Consider the following 17,364-nt stretch of genomic DNA (forward strand, 5'->3'; position numbering starts at 1 on the left):
AATTTCAATCCCTTTGAGGAAAAAAAAAAATTCTTAATTCTTTATTTTGAAGACCTCATGCAAATTTTGAAAGAAAAAAGGGAGGCTATAATGGGAAATGATCCTAACAGGGTTAAATTGGTTCTAGCTAAGGCTGCTTTTGCTAAGGCTATCCCACCAGGTGATTATGTCATGCATAAGAAATCAAAATACAGTGTGATGATGCCAGTGACTGGTGAGCCTTCTACTTCAAGAGGGAAAAGAGCAATTGAAGATGTCATTGACATCCAAGACTCCCCTAAAAGGCAAAGAGTGGGAAAGGAAGTGCAAACCAATGAGCCTTTGTATTCTCCCTCTCAATCCCCCATCCACATAGGAGATGAGCAGGCGGTGGCCGAGCAGTTGTTACAATTAGGGAGTCTCGGGGAGATTGCCTATACATATGAGGAGACACAAGAGGGGATGCCAGAAGAGCTACCTAGTGCTGAAATGAACTTGACTGATGGTGAGCTCAAAGGTAAAGAGTAGACCTTACTGTCAAGCAAGCCAGTGAGGAGTTCCTGGCTGATAGTAACTTTGTTACAACAGGGGCCTTCATGCAATTTGTATGGAAGCAAAACATGGAACAATTCAAAGCCAAATGTGAACAAAGGAAGAGTGAGCAGCCTCACAGAGATGTAACTCAGGTAGAGGAAGAGGTGAAACAAGAAATGATTGAAGAGTTCAAGACCATTACCCCTGAAAAGGGAAGAGAGATGGTATCAAAAGTTGGTGTTTTAATCCTCCCCGAGTCGGATATAGTTGATGCTCTGGTACTTGAAGCAGTCAGGAAGGAAACTAAACCCATGGAAGGAGTGACCTTCAGCAGAGATAATGCTGCTTTAGTCATGTGGTCACTGAAGAAGGATGAAAATAAAAGAAGGAAAGATGTATCAGATTCTAGTCTCCTAGGAGGCATGATTGTAAAAAGAGTCCAAGATACAGGGGTGGTGGAAGCTCCAAGCACAGTCTTGGAAACTGCAAAGTTCAGTGTAGCAGTGGCAGAAAAGGAGGCAAAAGAAAAGGCTAATCTCCAATTAAAATTGGAAACAATCTTAAAGGCTTACAATGAGGCCAAAGAAGGAATAGCCAACAGAGACAGTATCATTGCTAGACTTCAGGGTCAGTTGGCAGGTCAGCACCATCAAGGTGAATCCTCCACTCTTATGATGGCTTCTTCTCCAGCAAGACCTCCACCTACAAGCCTGTTGTGACGTTTTCACACATCGCCCCATTGCAAATGGGGACCCATGTTTTTTGCTCGTTTTCGCTTTGCTTTTTAGGGTTTTGGTTTGAATCCAGTCGGTTTTGGGAGCTTTTTGAATTTCCTTTTCTAGAATGCAAAATTTGAATGAAATGAATTCGCCAGAATGATCTATTTTCAATTGGAATTTTGAATGCAGAGCTTAAATTTGTCTAAGTGTTGAAGATGAAATGTGAATTTTTGTCCAATTGAATATTTTTGACCAAATTTTGACATTTTTGATTTTTGATCCTAGGCATCTCTAATGATTTGTTTTCGCCTTGTGAAGTGTTAAAATGTGTAAAATCATGTTATTTTGGTCTGTAGGAGCAAAATCGCTCCTGTCCCTCAGTGAAGGACGGGAGCTCGTTTTCAAATATTTTACTATTCCTGCAAGGTCAAGATGAATTACGAATTGGAAGTGATGGAGAAAGGCGAGATCTTTCCATTGAATATAAATTGAAGATTTTCATGAACACAGAAATGCCTCCAGGGGAAAAATCGCTCCTGTCCCTCAGTGAAGGACCGGAGCTACAAATCCAATTTTGCTTTGTCCTTGCAGGATTTTAACGTCTTGACGATGTGGAAAGGTCCAAAGAGGTATATTTTATCAAATGAATATAACTTGAAGTGCTGTTGGGGAGATCAACAGGGTAGCAAGTCCGGCTTGAGTGAGGTCCTGATCCTGAAATTTGGCTAAGTCTGGAATGCCTTGATCCTGAAATTTGACTAAGTCTGGAAACTGAAAAAACCTCCAAAAACTAGATTTTGCAATATAACTCCTGGAGGTCTGAAACCACTCTCAAACATCCTGAAAGTATAAATGGAATATAACTTAAAGTATAAGTGACATTTCCTTCTATGTTATAAGTGACATTTCCTTCTATGTTTCTTCTTTCTTATACTTAAATGTTATATTCCATAAAAGTTATCCTGATAGAGAGTGCGAAAAGTCAAATTTCGCTCCCGTCCTTCACTAAGGATCCAGAGCGAATTTCGCTCCTGTCCCTCACTGGAGGACCAAGGCGATGCGCTCCTGTCCCTCACCAAGGGGCCAGAGCGAAATTCTTCATAAGGTACGATCTGGGCAAAGATCAAGCAAATTTTATGTTCGAAGGCAAGAAAGGAGGTCAATCGAACCCGTTGAAGACAAATTGAAGATTATCAAACGTCAACAAAGGACCAAAATGCTTAAGTTCGCTCCTGTCCCTCAGGAAGGGACCAGAGCGATTTTTGTTGTAGATGATTTTCTCGCCAAATTTCAACCGATCTCAAGGCATGGATGAATGAAAGGGGACATTATGAGACCGTTGAAGATAATTTTAGAGGTTAGCAATATGATGTGGAGCCTACAAGAGCAAGATCGCTCCTGTCCCTCTCCAAGGGACCAGGGCGGTATGATGGTTATATGGTCGTTCCTCCAAATTCAGGGCACTCCAAGATGAAGAACGAGGTGGCAAAGACATTTTAAGGCGTCCTAATCAAGCACAAAGCATCCAAAATTGCCAAAGATGAAGGATTTGCACCAAATATCCTAATTCGCTCCTATCCCTCAGGAAGGGACCAGAGCGAAATTTGCATAAAGGCATAAAATTTGAAAGTTTATCAAGCATCAAGTGATCACGAAGGATCAAGGAACTTTATTTTGCACGATGATAGCTATGACAAGTTGAACGAGGCAATGACAAGCTCAAAATCATGAAGTTCGCTCCTGTCCCTCAGGAAGGGACCAGAGCGATATTAGATATATTGGCCAACTCATGCAAGGTTTACGTAAGGTCAAAGTTTTGCAAGGTCTTAGAGGGTCTATGGTGTCTTTTGAAGACGATACACAAAGATTTTGAACGTAAAATGATCATCAAATTGAACATGGAGACCATATCGCTCCTGTCCCTCTCCAAGGGACCAGGGCGATTTGCTTTGGACTCTTCGTTTTGCTTCAAGTTCATACCAAGTCAAGACTTCAAAAGGTTATACAAGGTCCAAGGCGTTTTTTGAAGATCACATGCCAAAGTTTCGAACGTCCAAACATTGTCAAACATGCTAAGAAGCTCATATCGCTCCTGTCCTTTGGACAAGGACCAAAGTGATTTCTATTAAAACACTTATGCTCCTTCAAAATCAAGACAATGCAAGGGTGGGCAAGATCGAGGACGCCATTTGAAAGATAATGAACGTGGAACAAAGGTTGAAAGATGGCAAATTCTAGCTAGAACACATGGATCGCTCCTGTCCCTCTTCAAGGGACCAGGGCGATATCACCACAAAAGGACCTTCAATCGCAAGGATAAGTCAATCAAGTTCGAAGATCCCAAGGAAAATGGCAAATTCAACGTAGAAATGAAGACCTTGGACGTAAAATATGCAAGGATCATGACCAAGGTAATGGATCGCTCCTGTCCCTCAGTCAGGGACCAGGGCGATGAGGTACGTATCCTTCATCTTCAAAATTTGGCGCTCGAACACATTTTTTGAATTTATTTAAATGCTTGAAAAAAATCGATATTTAATTAAAAGGATTTAAATAGCGCATGGTATGTATTTATTGATTATTTTTGCCTTTGTAAAAAATCGAAATTTATTAATTAAAAATAAAGGCATTTAATAATTAATTATTAATTTAATAAAAATCAAAAGGGAGCGCTTGGTATTTTAGAGGTCGGCCTTTGTTATTTGTTTTAAAAATCATTTAAATTGCCTTATTTTTTTTACCAAAGTCGGCCTAAGCAAATTGGTGGTAAGCGCTTATAAAAGAGGGTGGTGAAGATCATTATTTTCACATTGTCATTTTATCATCTCAAGTGCGATTTAAGGAAGACAAAGGGAATAGTGCGAATTGTGTTTGAGAGGTGCGAACTTTCATTTCAAAGCAAGGTGGCGTGAAGTACTATCCAAGGAGGTATGAACATTTGAGCGAATTTGCCAAGGCATTAGAGATCACGTCCAAGACTTGAAGGGTGGCAAAGTTGATAAGAGGAACGTTCTTTTGAAGATCACATCAAGACTATCTATACGTCAATTTTGCCTAGGCAAATTTTTCTCATTTGCATTCTAGAGTTAGCTCTCTCCTGAGGTATGGCGATATTGGTTTTATTGTCTTGATTTTGAATTGTTCATCATCATTTCCTTAATTTTGAATTTTGGAATTTTGTTTTGCCTTAGCTCAGTCTTTTTTAGGAAATGATTAATAAAGGACTTATCATTAAGTTTCCTAAAATTTGCTCTCTAATTTATGTTATGTATTGCAAAATCATGGTACTAATTCTGAAATGTTGTGTAGGCATCAAATGGAGATCTCTTCAAGGAAAATCAAGCCGGATCAAGGACGGTCTTCGCCGGGACGGTCTTAGCCAGGACATGGGCGACCTCTTTCAATCCAGCGTTCCAAGGCGAGGTACATCATCATCCTGCACATCAAGGACACAAGGAGTTAGGACAAGAGTTAATTAAAGATAGCCTCTCAACGACATCCAAATTGAATATCTAGCAAGCTACAAGTGTCAGATGAGGTGGCATCCTAGTCATCGCTCCTCCAGTCAGTATGGTCCACCTCAGCATGTCCAGATTCAATGTACTTAACTCATGGAAGGTGGCACAAACTCCGATGTACCTACCCCGGCTATCCATTGGTCGATTTTTCTAGAGGGGACATGTGTCCAAGCAATACAATTTTATCATTGGTCAAGCATTAAATGTTATGTAATGGTTGTAACAAACCCTAATTAGGGTTTTCATTGTTGAATCTTGGCCATTGATCTTGAATTGATCTAAGCCATCAAATTGTATTGTGGGCACTATATAAGCCCAGGCATTTCATTTGTAAAGGCTAATTAGCAATTGTTAGAGATAGTATGTAAATAGTTGAAAAGTAGTTAGTAGATAGAGAATAGAATAGGAGGACAAGGCAAGAAATTGTTGCCATTGATTGTAAACAAACTCCATTTTCATTGAAGTAATGGTGAAATATGTCGTTTTCTTGCAATTTGCATGGTTTCTTGTGGAGTCTTCAATCTTAGATGGTAGATAATTAGATGAATGGAGGAAATGCGATTGATTAATGGTGGAATTCGTACATCCATACTACTAGCAGTTTGTTGATTGCAAACTTGCCTTGCGTAGTCAACTGGATCATTCAGCCTAAGCTCAATTTCAATTTGTTGCCTCTTCATTGATATGCATCAACTTGGACGGTATCTATGCCTGCGGTGATGATTTGAACATCATAAAGCTCCCTTAGAAGATCGCACTAGTCTTGTGTAGATGTTCCATTGATGTCAAAACAAGACCTAGTTAGAGTTTCATCAAAAATCAAATCATTGCTCCTACATTCTTAGTATTAGGATTAGATCCTCTCTTCACCCCCATCCTTTTTCCATTTTTTAATCTAAGTTAGTAAGAGCTTGTGTTCTAGCAAAGTAGATCGGAAATTCAGTCATCAGATGTAAGTCCCCTTGTGATTCCAGCAAATCACATCATACCACTGGAGCTTGTCCACATGTAGAGACCCTACCAAAAGGAACCTTGGAGTCATCCTAACTGATCCTTCATGCGAATCTTCAGCAGTTAGAGGCTTTATTCAAGAGAGGATAAGATACCCTTAGGTATTTTATTCTGTGTATGATGGTGTACAAAATACACGTCAACAAAGCCCTATCATAGAATATCCCCCTTCTCCTATGCCTTCTGGTTTCCAATCAGCTGAAACTGTTCAACATGAGTTGGAAAAGTTGAAACAGGCTCAAGCCTTGTTTGCAAGCAAATATGAGGAAAAGGTAAAAGCCACAATTTTGAAGTTTGCTGATTCCGTTAGGCCCTCTGTCGTTCACATTTCTATGAAGAGGATTCTGAATATGTTGACCGAATTAAGAGAGGATGAAACCACCTTGGAACCAATTCTTAATAAGTGGATGCCTAGAGGTAAGGAGTTAGAGCTCATGTGTTCATCCCATGCAGATGCAGAGGCAAATGACAATCTCAGGTCCACTAGTGAATTCATAAGAGAAATGAATATACTCTCAGAAGAAAGGCCCAACTATATAGAAAGGAATATTCTGATCACAAGTATGAATTGTTTCCTGGGGGTTTTGCTGGTCCTACTCAATTAAAAGAGGAGAAGGCATGATTAGAAGAGATGGACCACAAATTGTCCAAAAGGGTTAATGAAATCATTAACACTGATGACACATCCTTAATTGTCAAGACAATTGAAGAGATTGAAAAGGTGAAATCACATTATAGTTTCATAGAAACAGAAATTGGGCAATTAAGGGTCACTTGGAAAAGGCTGGAAGGAATGAAGAAGAAGATTGTTAGCTTTTCTTGGCCGAATGATGACGTGTTCCAGGAATGGAAGGATAAATATGCCGGACAAAAAGAAGAAGTACCCAAACAGTTAGAAGATGTTGCAGCGGGACAACAAGTTGAAGAGGCCGTTGATACCGAAAAGGACTTGTAACTGTTTCTTGGAGAACATTGCAATTTGTAACAAATTTTTCTTAGGTTTGTCCGAAGCTTGTATGCATCCATGATATTATAAATGGATACCAGGACTATAAGGATATGGGGGATCACAAGAATTTTGTAAAGAAACTCTGGCAAAATATATCTAGGTTTTTGGTTCTCTCAGAGATTACTTTGAATTATGTAACATTTTCAAAATGAATATGAAAATACAGATCAATACTTTTCAGGCCTAAATTTGTGTTGTCTTCTGGTGTGCATTCGTTAATTTGCTGGTTTCATTTTGAGTAATCTAGGGTTATTCAAATGAGCATGGATTGTAAGGCAATCTTATAGACATATTTATGGCTTTTCTCTTTAGGAGAGGGATTAAATTTGCATGAAATATTTCTATTAGTAGATCAACTGTTTGCTGCTTTGAATTTGATGAACTGTTTTAGTTAAGTGGGAAAGGACCTATGTATATGTTAGGCATGTATGGGGTTCATGAAAGCCGAAGTGATGAAATGTATAAGAATGTTCAGTTTTGAAAAATCTTGCTTGATTTAGGTGACTCTGTGACCCGGATAAGGCACTGGTATCAGATTGTAGGATTTCTTTCTATCTTTCTTGAAGATCAATACTGAAAATGAATACAAGTTTTTCTTTTAGTGTTTCAGTTTCATTGAGGTGATGAAATCCATAGGTTTTTTAGCACTGGTTTACTGTGGATGTCAATTTTAAAGTGTGAAAATATTCATAGAAGGTATACCCACCTGAACTTTGGATAAGTTCAAAGTGTAGAAGGTCTCAAAACCTTGTTATATGTTACTCTTGAGTTCCATTTCCCTGATCTTTTCATATGCAAACAGAGTTGATTTATTTCTTACAGGAAGGATAGAAGGGAAATCAAAATTTGAGACTAACAAAAGTGGCGACTCTGCTGGGGAAATTTTGATTGCCCTCCACTTGAGACTAATGTAGAAGTATACAAGTTTATACGTTGTTGCTACACAATTCTTATTCTCAATCAGCTTCTCATATTCGGTGAGGACAAACTTCTCTTGTATTAATTTGCTATAGAGATATACTCATCAAAGTGCAATGTATATGCTAAGCTCAATTGTTGTAATTTTACGCTGCAATGTCAAAACCCAAAGAAGTTGTTCTATCTTGAGCATGCACAAGCCTATACTAGAATTCTTTATAAGCTACAACTAATTATATTGCTGGAAGGAGCTTGAAAGGACCTTTGCAATGCTTTTAAAATGAGGTTAGAGGGAGTCTATATGACAAAGTTATTCATTGTTGAAGTTTGATAAATTCAAAATTCAAAGAATTTTAAAGAATCAACACTAGATCTAGAAGGCCGCCTTCATTTTGTTAGTGCTTCTTGAATATTGTTTATGATTTTGACACCACCATTTGTTAAGAGATATTTTGAAAAGTAATTTCAAATAGTCCAAGAATCATCCAGCTCAACTTGACGCTTGTATAAAGAGAACAACCCTCTTTAGATTTGGTTTATGTTTCAAAAAACTGCAAAATAACTCTAAACTTGACAAATTTTGCCTTCAACTAGGTATTCCTTTAAAAACCCTAATTCTCCTATATTGTCAAATCCTTGTGCTAAAAGGAGCAAAATTGAGGACCTTTCTACGTGAATGAGCTCAACTTGCTTCCAAAATTTGCATGATTTTCAAATCTACCAATAGAAAAGTCCTTTAAAGTTTGAAGTACAAAATGTTCTGTGATCTCTTCAAAAATCCAATCCCCATGGATAGCCAAGCACGACCAAACACCTCCTTTGTTATTGATCATAGCCTCAACACTTGATATGTTTGCCAACAATCCAAACCTTGGATATCAAACCTTAGGCTCTACTACTTTATGTTCCAGTAGTTCATTATTATCTAAAATGAATTATCGATAAACATGCACACATCATACACCAACCCGAAGATACTAGATTGGGATCCACAAAAATTCTAGAGTACGATATATCAATAATAAAGAAGGAACTTTGTTATAATGCGATGTGTTGTATATGGAAAATGGCACTTGTATATAAATCTAAGATTTTTGGGGACGTGGCAGCATGGAGATAGGGTGATGAGTTTAGGGCACATTTTTTATTTTTATTTTGAGGATGATGAGGGAACCATAGTGATCCATAAAAGATTTCAGTTTTTGTACTTCATGGCATGTTTTTGAAACATGAAAAGTCTCTTGAATGCTAGAAAATCTATTAGATGGTATGCGACATCAAAATGCAGGTCTGGGTAGGAGAGTGAAGACCGGATACTAAGTATTTTACCCGCTTTGGTGAAATTGCCAGTTGTGGAAGACAGCAAAAGCATAAACAATGTGGAAAATTCATTCTTTTTGTCACAAAAAGTGAAATTATTTTCATGATTTGGAGTGATTGTGAGTTAAATTCACAACCATTGGACATGCCATCACCTTGAATCATGCATCCATGAGGCCTATTTACATGAACATCCATTCAGTTGATGGGTTGATTTGATTGATTTTGATTATTGATTTCGTCTTCCTTGGAATATCATTCTTTTTGCATGTTACAACCCTCATTGTCATTCTTTTGGTTCAAGTTTCTGTTGTAAAATTCTTCGTTCGCCTAGATCTAGGCTCGTGTAATTGGATTCCCACCGAATCTGACCAAATACTTGCAGTTTTTTGTTGATTCTTTTATCAAACTGCCTCTACCCACTTTGAATATTGAGGTTTTCAATATGTCCTCCATTTTTTAAAATTTCCACCTCAAAGTCAAAAGTTTTTAGAGTATAATAGGTGAACAAAAGACTTTGTAGATCTGGAATTCAAAGGATTGTTGTCATTAGAAAATTGGGGTGGGGCATAGCTCAATCATTAATCCTTTATGTCCCAGCAAGTCTCCAAGATGAAGATGACAAGGGACAAGGTGTTGCATTTTTGGGATGGATTTTTTGGGACACCATTTTTAGGGGATGGTAGGGGACACCTATTAGATAAATAGGGAAAAATTAAAAATAAAGGAAATTTCAAATATTCATATGATAACATTTGATAAGGCATTCATCAGACACATTATAGAACCTTAATGCATAACACTAGAATTGAATTGAGATTTCATGTGAGAGTGGACAAACAAATTAACAAAATTCAATTGCTTTCATATCAACGTGCATATATATTCTATATAATTACAACAAAATGTCCAAAGGCTGCAATTTCCGACGACAAAATGACAAAGACATAGAAAATATACTGCTGCCCCTAATTATCTTTTGATGATACTTAGGACCTTGCTGATGTTGGAGTTGCAAGGCACTATGCACAGCCATGAACTTCTCCAATCATTGCGAGCTCCTATTCCTCTTGATTTACTTTATGAATTTGTAAGTGGGGTCAAGAGGTAGTGCCCCTCCAGTGGTTTGGGGGCAGCATCCTTGGCGTGCTCCTCCTTGTTGTGATATAGGGTCAAAGGGCAGTCCCCCTTGGGGATTTTGGGGGCAACACTCTTGGTGTGCTCCTCTTTGCAATATAGGACGGGGTTGAGGGGTGGAGGCCTTGGCAACAAGCGCAAATCAAAGCTTTTGAGACCACACAAACAGTCAAGGCATATGCCTATTTTCCATAATTTTATCACTTTTAAAGTTAATGACATAGTTTTGATGCTCTCTTGCCGCCTTCTTATGGCCATTCTCTTCTCTTTTCACAATTCTTCTTCACAAATGGAAAATGACAAAACGAGCTTTTTTTCTGTTTTTAGTTGTTAGTGTGGTTCATTCAGGTTTAGGGCTGGTTTAAAGGGGTATTGTTGACGTGTATTTTGTACACCATCATACACAGAATAAAATACCTAAAGGCATCTTATCCTCTCTTGAGAAAATAGTCTCTAACTGCTGAAGATTCGCGTAAAGGATCAGTTAGGTAGACTCCAAGGTTCTTTGATGTAGGGTCTCTACGTATGGACAAGCTCCAGTGGTATGATGTGATTTGCTGGAATCACAAGGGGACTTACATGTGATGATTGAACTTCCGATCTGCTTTGCTGGACACAGGCTCTGACTAACTTGGATTTGAAAAATGAAAAAAGGATAAGGGCGAAGAGAGGATCTAATCCTAATACTAAGAATGTAGGAGCAATGACTTGATTTTTGATGAAACTCTAACTAGATCTTGTTTTGACATCAATGGAACATCTACACAAGACTAGTGCGATCTTCTAAGGGAAGCTTTATGATGTTCAAATCATCACCGCAGGCATAGATACCATCCAAGTTGATGCATATCAATGAAGAGACAACAAATTGAAATTGAGCTTAAGCTGAACGATTCCAGTTGACTACACAAGGCAAGTCTGCAATCAACAAACTGCTAGTAGTATGGATATACGAATTCCACCATCAATCAATCACATTTCCTCCATTCATCTAATCATCTACCATCTAAGATTGAAGACTCAACAAGAAACCATGCAAATTGCAAGAAACGACACACTTCACCATTACTTCAATGAAAATGGAGTTTGTTTACAATCAATGGCAACAATTTCTTGCCTTGTCCTCCTATTCTACTCTAATTGCTTCCAACTATTCTCTAACTATTCTAACTATTTACATACTATCTCTAACAATTGCTAATTAGCCTTTACAAATGAAATGCCTGGGCTTATATAGTGCCCACAATACAATTTGATGGCTTAGATCAATTCGAGATCAATGGCCAAGATTCAACAATGAAAACCCTAATTAGGGTTTGTTACAACCATTACATAACATTTAATGCTTGACCAATGATAAAATTGTATTGCTTGGACACATGTCCTCTCTAGAAAAATCGACCAATGGATAGCCAGGGTAGGTACATCGGAGTTTGTGCCACCTTCCATGAGTTAAGTACATTGAATCTGGACATGCTGAGATGGACCTCACTGATTGGAGACGTGATGACTAGGATGCCACCTCATTTGACACTTGTAACTTGGTAGATATTCAACTTGATGTTGTTGAGAAGCTTGCTTTAATTAATTCATCTGGAATTATTTACTTCTTCAACGAGCCCTTGTTCTAACTCCTTGTGTCCTTGATGTGCAGGATGATGATGTACCTCGCCTTGGAACGTTGGATTGAAAGAGGTTGCCCATGTCCTTACTTGATCGTCCTGGCGAAGACCGTCCTGGCGAAGATCGTCCTGGATCCGGCTTGATTTTCCTTAATGAGATCTCCATTTGATGCCTACACAACATTTCAAAATTAGTAACATGTTTTGCAACGAATAGCATAGATTAAATTAATTTTTAGGAAACTTCATAATAAATCCTTGAGTTATTATTTCCTAAAAAACGATTGAGCTAAGGGAAAACAAATTTTCAAAATTCAAAATTAAGGCAATGATGATCAAAATTCGAAATTAAAACAAGAGATCTTGCCATACCTCACTTAAGAGCTTAACTCTAAAATGCAAAATGAGGAATTTGCCTAGGCAAAATTTGAAATAAGATGGTCTTCAATGTGATCTCCCTTCAAAATAGCAATTTCGCCACCCTTCAAGTTTTTGACGTGATCTTCAAGCCTTTGACAAGTTTGCTCAAATGGAAATTAAGGTTTGCACCTCCTTTGTATACTCCAAATCGCATATGAAGGAGGATGCTTGAACAATGATTTAAAAATGAAATAAACACCTCCTTTTATAAGCGCTCATACCACCCATCCCTTCTAGGCCGACTTTTGTAAAAATAAGGCAATTTAAACGATTTTTAAATGAATAACAAGGGCCGACCTCCATAAAACAAATAAATACCAAGCGCTCAATTTAATTTTTTAATGAATTAATAATTAATTATTAAATGCCTTCATTTTTAATTAATAAATTCGATTTTCTTACAAGGCAAAAATAATCAATTAATACCAAGCGCTAAATTTAAATGTCATTTAATTGAATTTTCAAAACCCTTCGAACTTAGCATTTAAAATAAATTAAAAATGTTTATTTAGCGCCAAAAATTTTGAAGATGGGAAATACATACCTCATCGCCCTGGTCCCTGACTGAGGGACAGGAGCGATCCATCACTTTGTCTTGATTCTTGCAATTTCAACGTCCAAAGTCTTCATCTCCACGTTCAAATCGACATTTTTGTTAGGTCCTTCGAGCTTGATTAACTTTTCCTTGCGATTGAATGTCCTTTTGTGGTGATATCGCCCTGGTCCCTTAGAGAGGGACAGGAGCGATCTCCATGTCCTGGCTCAAATTTGCAAACACTTGATCTTCGTTCTTCGTTCATTGTCTTCCAAAGGACGTCCTTTACTTCGCCAATCCTTGCATTGTCTTGATTTTGAAGGAGCATGAGTGTTTTTGTAAAAATCGCTTTGGTCCTTGTCCAAAGGACAGGAGCGATATAGCCTCTGTGTTAATTTGATGATCATTTAACGTTTGAAGTCTTTGTATATCACCTTCTAATCACGCCTTGGACCTCTTGCGACCTTGGAAAACCTTGACCTCACGTGATTTTTGCATGAATTGGCCAATATAATAAACATCGCTCTGGTCCCTTGGAGAGGGACAGGAGCGATCCTCAAGGTTTTGAGTTTGTTCTTGCATTCTTCAACTTGCCATTACCTTCAATGCGTGAAATGACGTCCCTTGATTCCTCTTGGTGGCTTGATGCTTGTTTAACTTTCGAAATCTATGCCTTTATGCAATTTTCGCTCTGGTCCCTTCCTAAGGGACAGGAGCGAATTAGGATATTTTAGAGCAAATCCCTCAATGTGGCGATCCTTGTAACTTTGTGCTTGATGGAGATGCTTCGAAACGTCCTTGGCACCTTGTTCTTAGCCTTGGAGTGATTTGAATTTGAAGAAGAGGCAATATAATCATCATATCGCCCTGGTCCCTTGGAGAGGGACAGGAGCGATTTTGCTCTTGTGGGCTTCATCTCACTTTATCATCTTCGCAAACTATCTTCAACGGTCTCGTAATGTCCCCTTTCATTCATCCATGCCTTGGAATTCATTGTAACTTGGCAAGAAAATCATCTAAAACAAAAATCGCTCTGGTCCCTTCCTAAGGGACAGGAGCGAACTTAAGCATTTTGGTCCTTTGATGGCATTTGGTAATCTTCAATTTATCTTCAATGAGTTCATTTCACCTCCTTCCTTGCCTTCAAACATAAACTTGCTTGATCTTTGCCCAGATCGTATCTTATGAAGAATTTCGCTCTGGTCCTTCAGTGAGGGACAGGAGCGAATTTGACCCTCTAGGCAAAAACTTCATCATTTCGTTGTTTTTGATCAAGTCTGGATGCTCTATCATGCTCATTTCGTCCTTCACCATGCCTTTGATGTCTCGATTCGTCCAAACAAGGTCAGGAATGGCTCAACTAAGCATTTTCGCTCTGGTCCCTTGGTGAGGGACAGGAGCGATTCGCCTTGGTCCCTTGGAGAGGGACAGGAGCGCTTTTCGCTCTGGACCCTTGGAGAAGGACACGAGCGAAATTTGACTTTTCGCACTCTCTATCAGGGTAATTTTTATGGAATATAACATTTAAGTATAAGTGACATTTCTTATACTTTAAGTTATATTCCATATATACTTTCAGGATGTTTGAGAGTGGTTTCAGACCTCCAGGAGTTATATTGCAAAATCTAGTTTTTGGAGGTTTTTTCAGTTTCCAGACTTAGTCAAATTCAGGATCAGGACATTCCAGACTTAGCCAAATTTCAGGATCAGGACCTCACTCAAGCCGGACTTGCTATCCTATTGATCCCCTGGGCGACATTCAAAATGCAAAGGCTAACAAGCAAAACCCTAAAAAAAAACAAAAAAAAACAAACCCTAAAAAGCAAAAAAAACATGGGTCCCCATTTGCAATGGGGCGATGTGTGGAAACGTCACAACAGGTATGAAGGTACTTGTGGGACCCCCCATGCTTGGGATGGCCCAGACATCCGTTGCTGTTCTTGCATGATAATGGATTATGCAGGGGATGTCCCTGGGGTACATAGTTAATCCTGAATTAGAATATATCATAGCTATTGAGGAGCCATCATTTGATGATCGGTATTTTGTTATCTTGCATGAGGCATTTGATGATTGTCACTGTCGTTGAAGGAATAAGGCATTTTGCTTTTGACTAATGGAGCTTTGTTTCTCTTACTTGGTTATCTTTTTCTAATGAAATGACACTGTACTAATGCTCTATATGATAACAAGTTTGAGCTTGTTATAGTTGTCTCCATGGGGTAGTTCATCTTTATTAATGCATTCTCTGACTTAATGATCCATTATTTTCAAATATATTTTTGCTTCTCGAAGTTAATCTCACCAAGTTTCTCTACATTCACAATAGAATTGTGGAAAAGCTGCTTAATATAGAAGCCAAATCGCTATAGTCTTCATTGTAGCAGGAATCTGGATAATTTGTGATCTGTGCATAAAAAATTAGAGCTTTATTATTTCATGCAGATACTCAAGTCGCTTCCTATACATTTCCAATTAATGCTTATACTTTGTTCTAGATCTCAAAAAATTGGGCTCAAGCTCTATATCTGTCTCGGCAAATAGGGCTCTGCTGGCCTGTAAATGCAGCCCTTTTCATTCTAGCTACCTTTTTAGTCTAATGTCTACAAGAGAAGGCCTGTTCAAACTCCATTAATTCTTCTTGGTAGGTCAGTACATTATTTAATAAAAGTTAGCTACATAGAATAATGCATAAATTCAATTTTAACATTGTCCATATAGAAATTCCTCTGCCTTTGTTAAAATGCTCAAATTTCATATTGAATAATTCTTTTTTTTTTGGATATAAAATTATACCTATGGCCAACATTCCGCAAAACATGACACAAAAATTAAAAGAATTGATGTTAATTTTCAATTCCATCATATTTATTTTTTCAAGTTCACATCGTGAATGAATCTGTTTGTAATCAGTTATTGCACTTCCATTTTTCTTTACAGGTGCTAAGTATTATTTTGACCAATAACCAGTCAAAGAAAAGAGAGAATCATGTTTTTTGAGATTGAAATGACCAGAAATGTGGTTGTATCCCCAGATAAATTGCACACTGGGTTGTTTCTTGAGCGTTCTATCATTTTACAGCTCTTAGAAGATGTAAAACGAATCCAGGCTACAGAAGAGCATGGTTATCTGATCGTAGTGACCACATTAGAAGGTCGAGGGGAGGGAAAGATAAGAGAAATGCAAGGATCTGTTGTTTTTCCTGTGAAATTCAAGTGTATAGTGTTCAAACCTTTTCAAAATGAAATTTTAGATGGTAAAGTTTTAGAGGTAATGAAGGCAGGCCTTCGAATTGAATGTGGACCAATGACAGAGATATTTATAGCGAAACAAACAATGCAGGATTTTGAATATGTACCGGGAGAAAACCCCGTCTTTAAAGGCAGGGTTAGTCATCAAATAGAGAAGGGTGGATGGATCAGGCTTAAGACAATTGGCATCAAATGGAATGAACAAAAACGAATATTCATGGCACTGGGGAGCTTGCAAGGAAATTTCTTAGGACCTATATCTGATCCAGGTATCGTTGGCAAGGTTGATCCCGAGACTAATTCTGAGATTCAACCTGAAAATCCCCAGGAATCACCCACCAATACAAATGGAAATCCTCAGGGGTCGCTTAACAAGACAAACTCTAATTCACAGGGATGGGGGCCTGGAGAAAATGATAACCATCAGAGTTGGGGTGTGGGAACAAATGATAATCCACAGGATTTGAACACCAAAACAAGAGATAATCCTCAGGGATTGCCTGCTGGAACAAATGATGATCCTCAGGAACAGGCTTCCACAGCAAATGACAAATCTCAGGGATGGGCTGCGGGAAGAAGTGACGACCCTCAGGGATTGCCAGCAGAACCAAATAATAATAATCTGGGATGGACTTCTGGAGTAAATCAGAATTCTGAAGGAAGGAACTTTGGAATAGATAATCATCCTCAGGGATTGGTTACTGGAGCAAATGACATTCATCAAGGACGGGCCATTGGAACAAATGATGATACCCAAGGATGGACTGCTGAGGTGAATGAGAATTCTCAGGGATGGGGCACCTAAACAAATAGTTCTGTCAACGATCATAAGTTTTGCACCATGTGATGCTATCTTTAATTTCTAGCTTGTAAATGGCTATACCTATACATGTCAACAATTATATGATCGTTTGCAAATGTTTGTGTTTACTGTTTTGTGCTTGATATCTGTAGACAATTGGAACTGCCAACAATTTTGTTACAACTCTTATCTTTCCTTTGTTATGGATTGTTTTATTAAGACCATTGTACACAATGTCACAAGTCCTTGTGGTGGCTTTTTTGAGTCCTTCCAACTATAGGATGATTTTATGATGCGATTAGCTGTCATAGTTGGAAACTGTTTATCTTTGTATATTTCAGGTTAGAAGTAGAAGATCGCCTTTTGAAGATTTGCGTCTTGTATCTACTTTCTGGGAACAGAATGCTCACATAATTAGAGTGCATGAAAAATCCAAATGCTGAGTTTATTATTGGATAATTCTCATATTGTTCTATCTTAAATTTCAAACATTATGGTTGTTCTTGAATCATTGGTACAAATGGTTGGTTAAATTACCTTCCAAATCAGTGAATTTTTCTATTCCATGAAAAGTTTGAAGGCACAAAA

The 17,364-nt window shown here is 38.1% G+C and overlaps 1 protein-coding gene across 3 annotated transcripts in view; it reads left to right on the forward strand.

Annotated features, from left to right (window-relative positions):
* Window positions 1-17,148, forward strand: part of LOC131073630 (uncharacterized) — a 67,696-nt gene extending 50,548 nt beyond the window's left edge. For 2 of the 3 annotated variants that reach the window (XM_058010122.2, XM_058010120.2), the window contains one exon: window positions 15,663-17,148. In XM_058010122.2, the coding sequence (XP_057866105.1) occupies window positions 15,712-16,779 (1,068 nt within the window). In that variant the 5' untranslated portion in view covers window positions 15,663-15,711 and the 3' untranslated portion in view covers window positions 16,780-17,148. Of the gene's footprint in view, window positions 1-15,220; window positions 15,367-15,662 lie in introns of those variants that run through there. The other variant, XM_058010121.2, reaches the window with a different exon arrangement.
* The last annotated feature ends 216 nt before the right edge of the window (window positions 17,149-17,364 follow it).

This window comes from Cryptomeria japonica, chromosome 11, assembly GCF_030272615.1.
Source record: "Cryptomeria japonica chromosome 11, Sugi_1.0, whole genome shotgun sequence".
NCBI classification, from domain to species: Eukaryota; Viridiplantae; Streptophyta; class Pinopsida; order Cupressales; family Cupressaceae; genus Cryptomeria; species Cryptomeria japonica.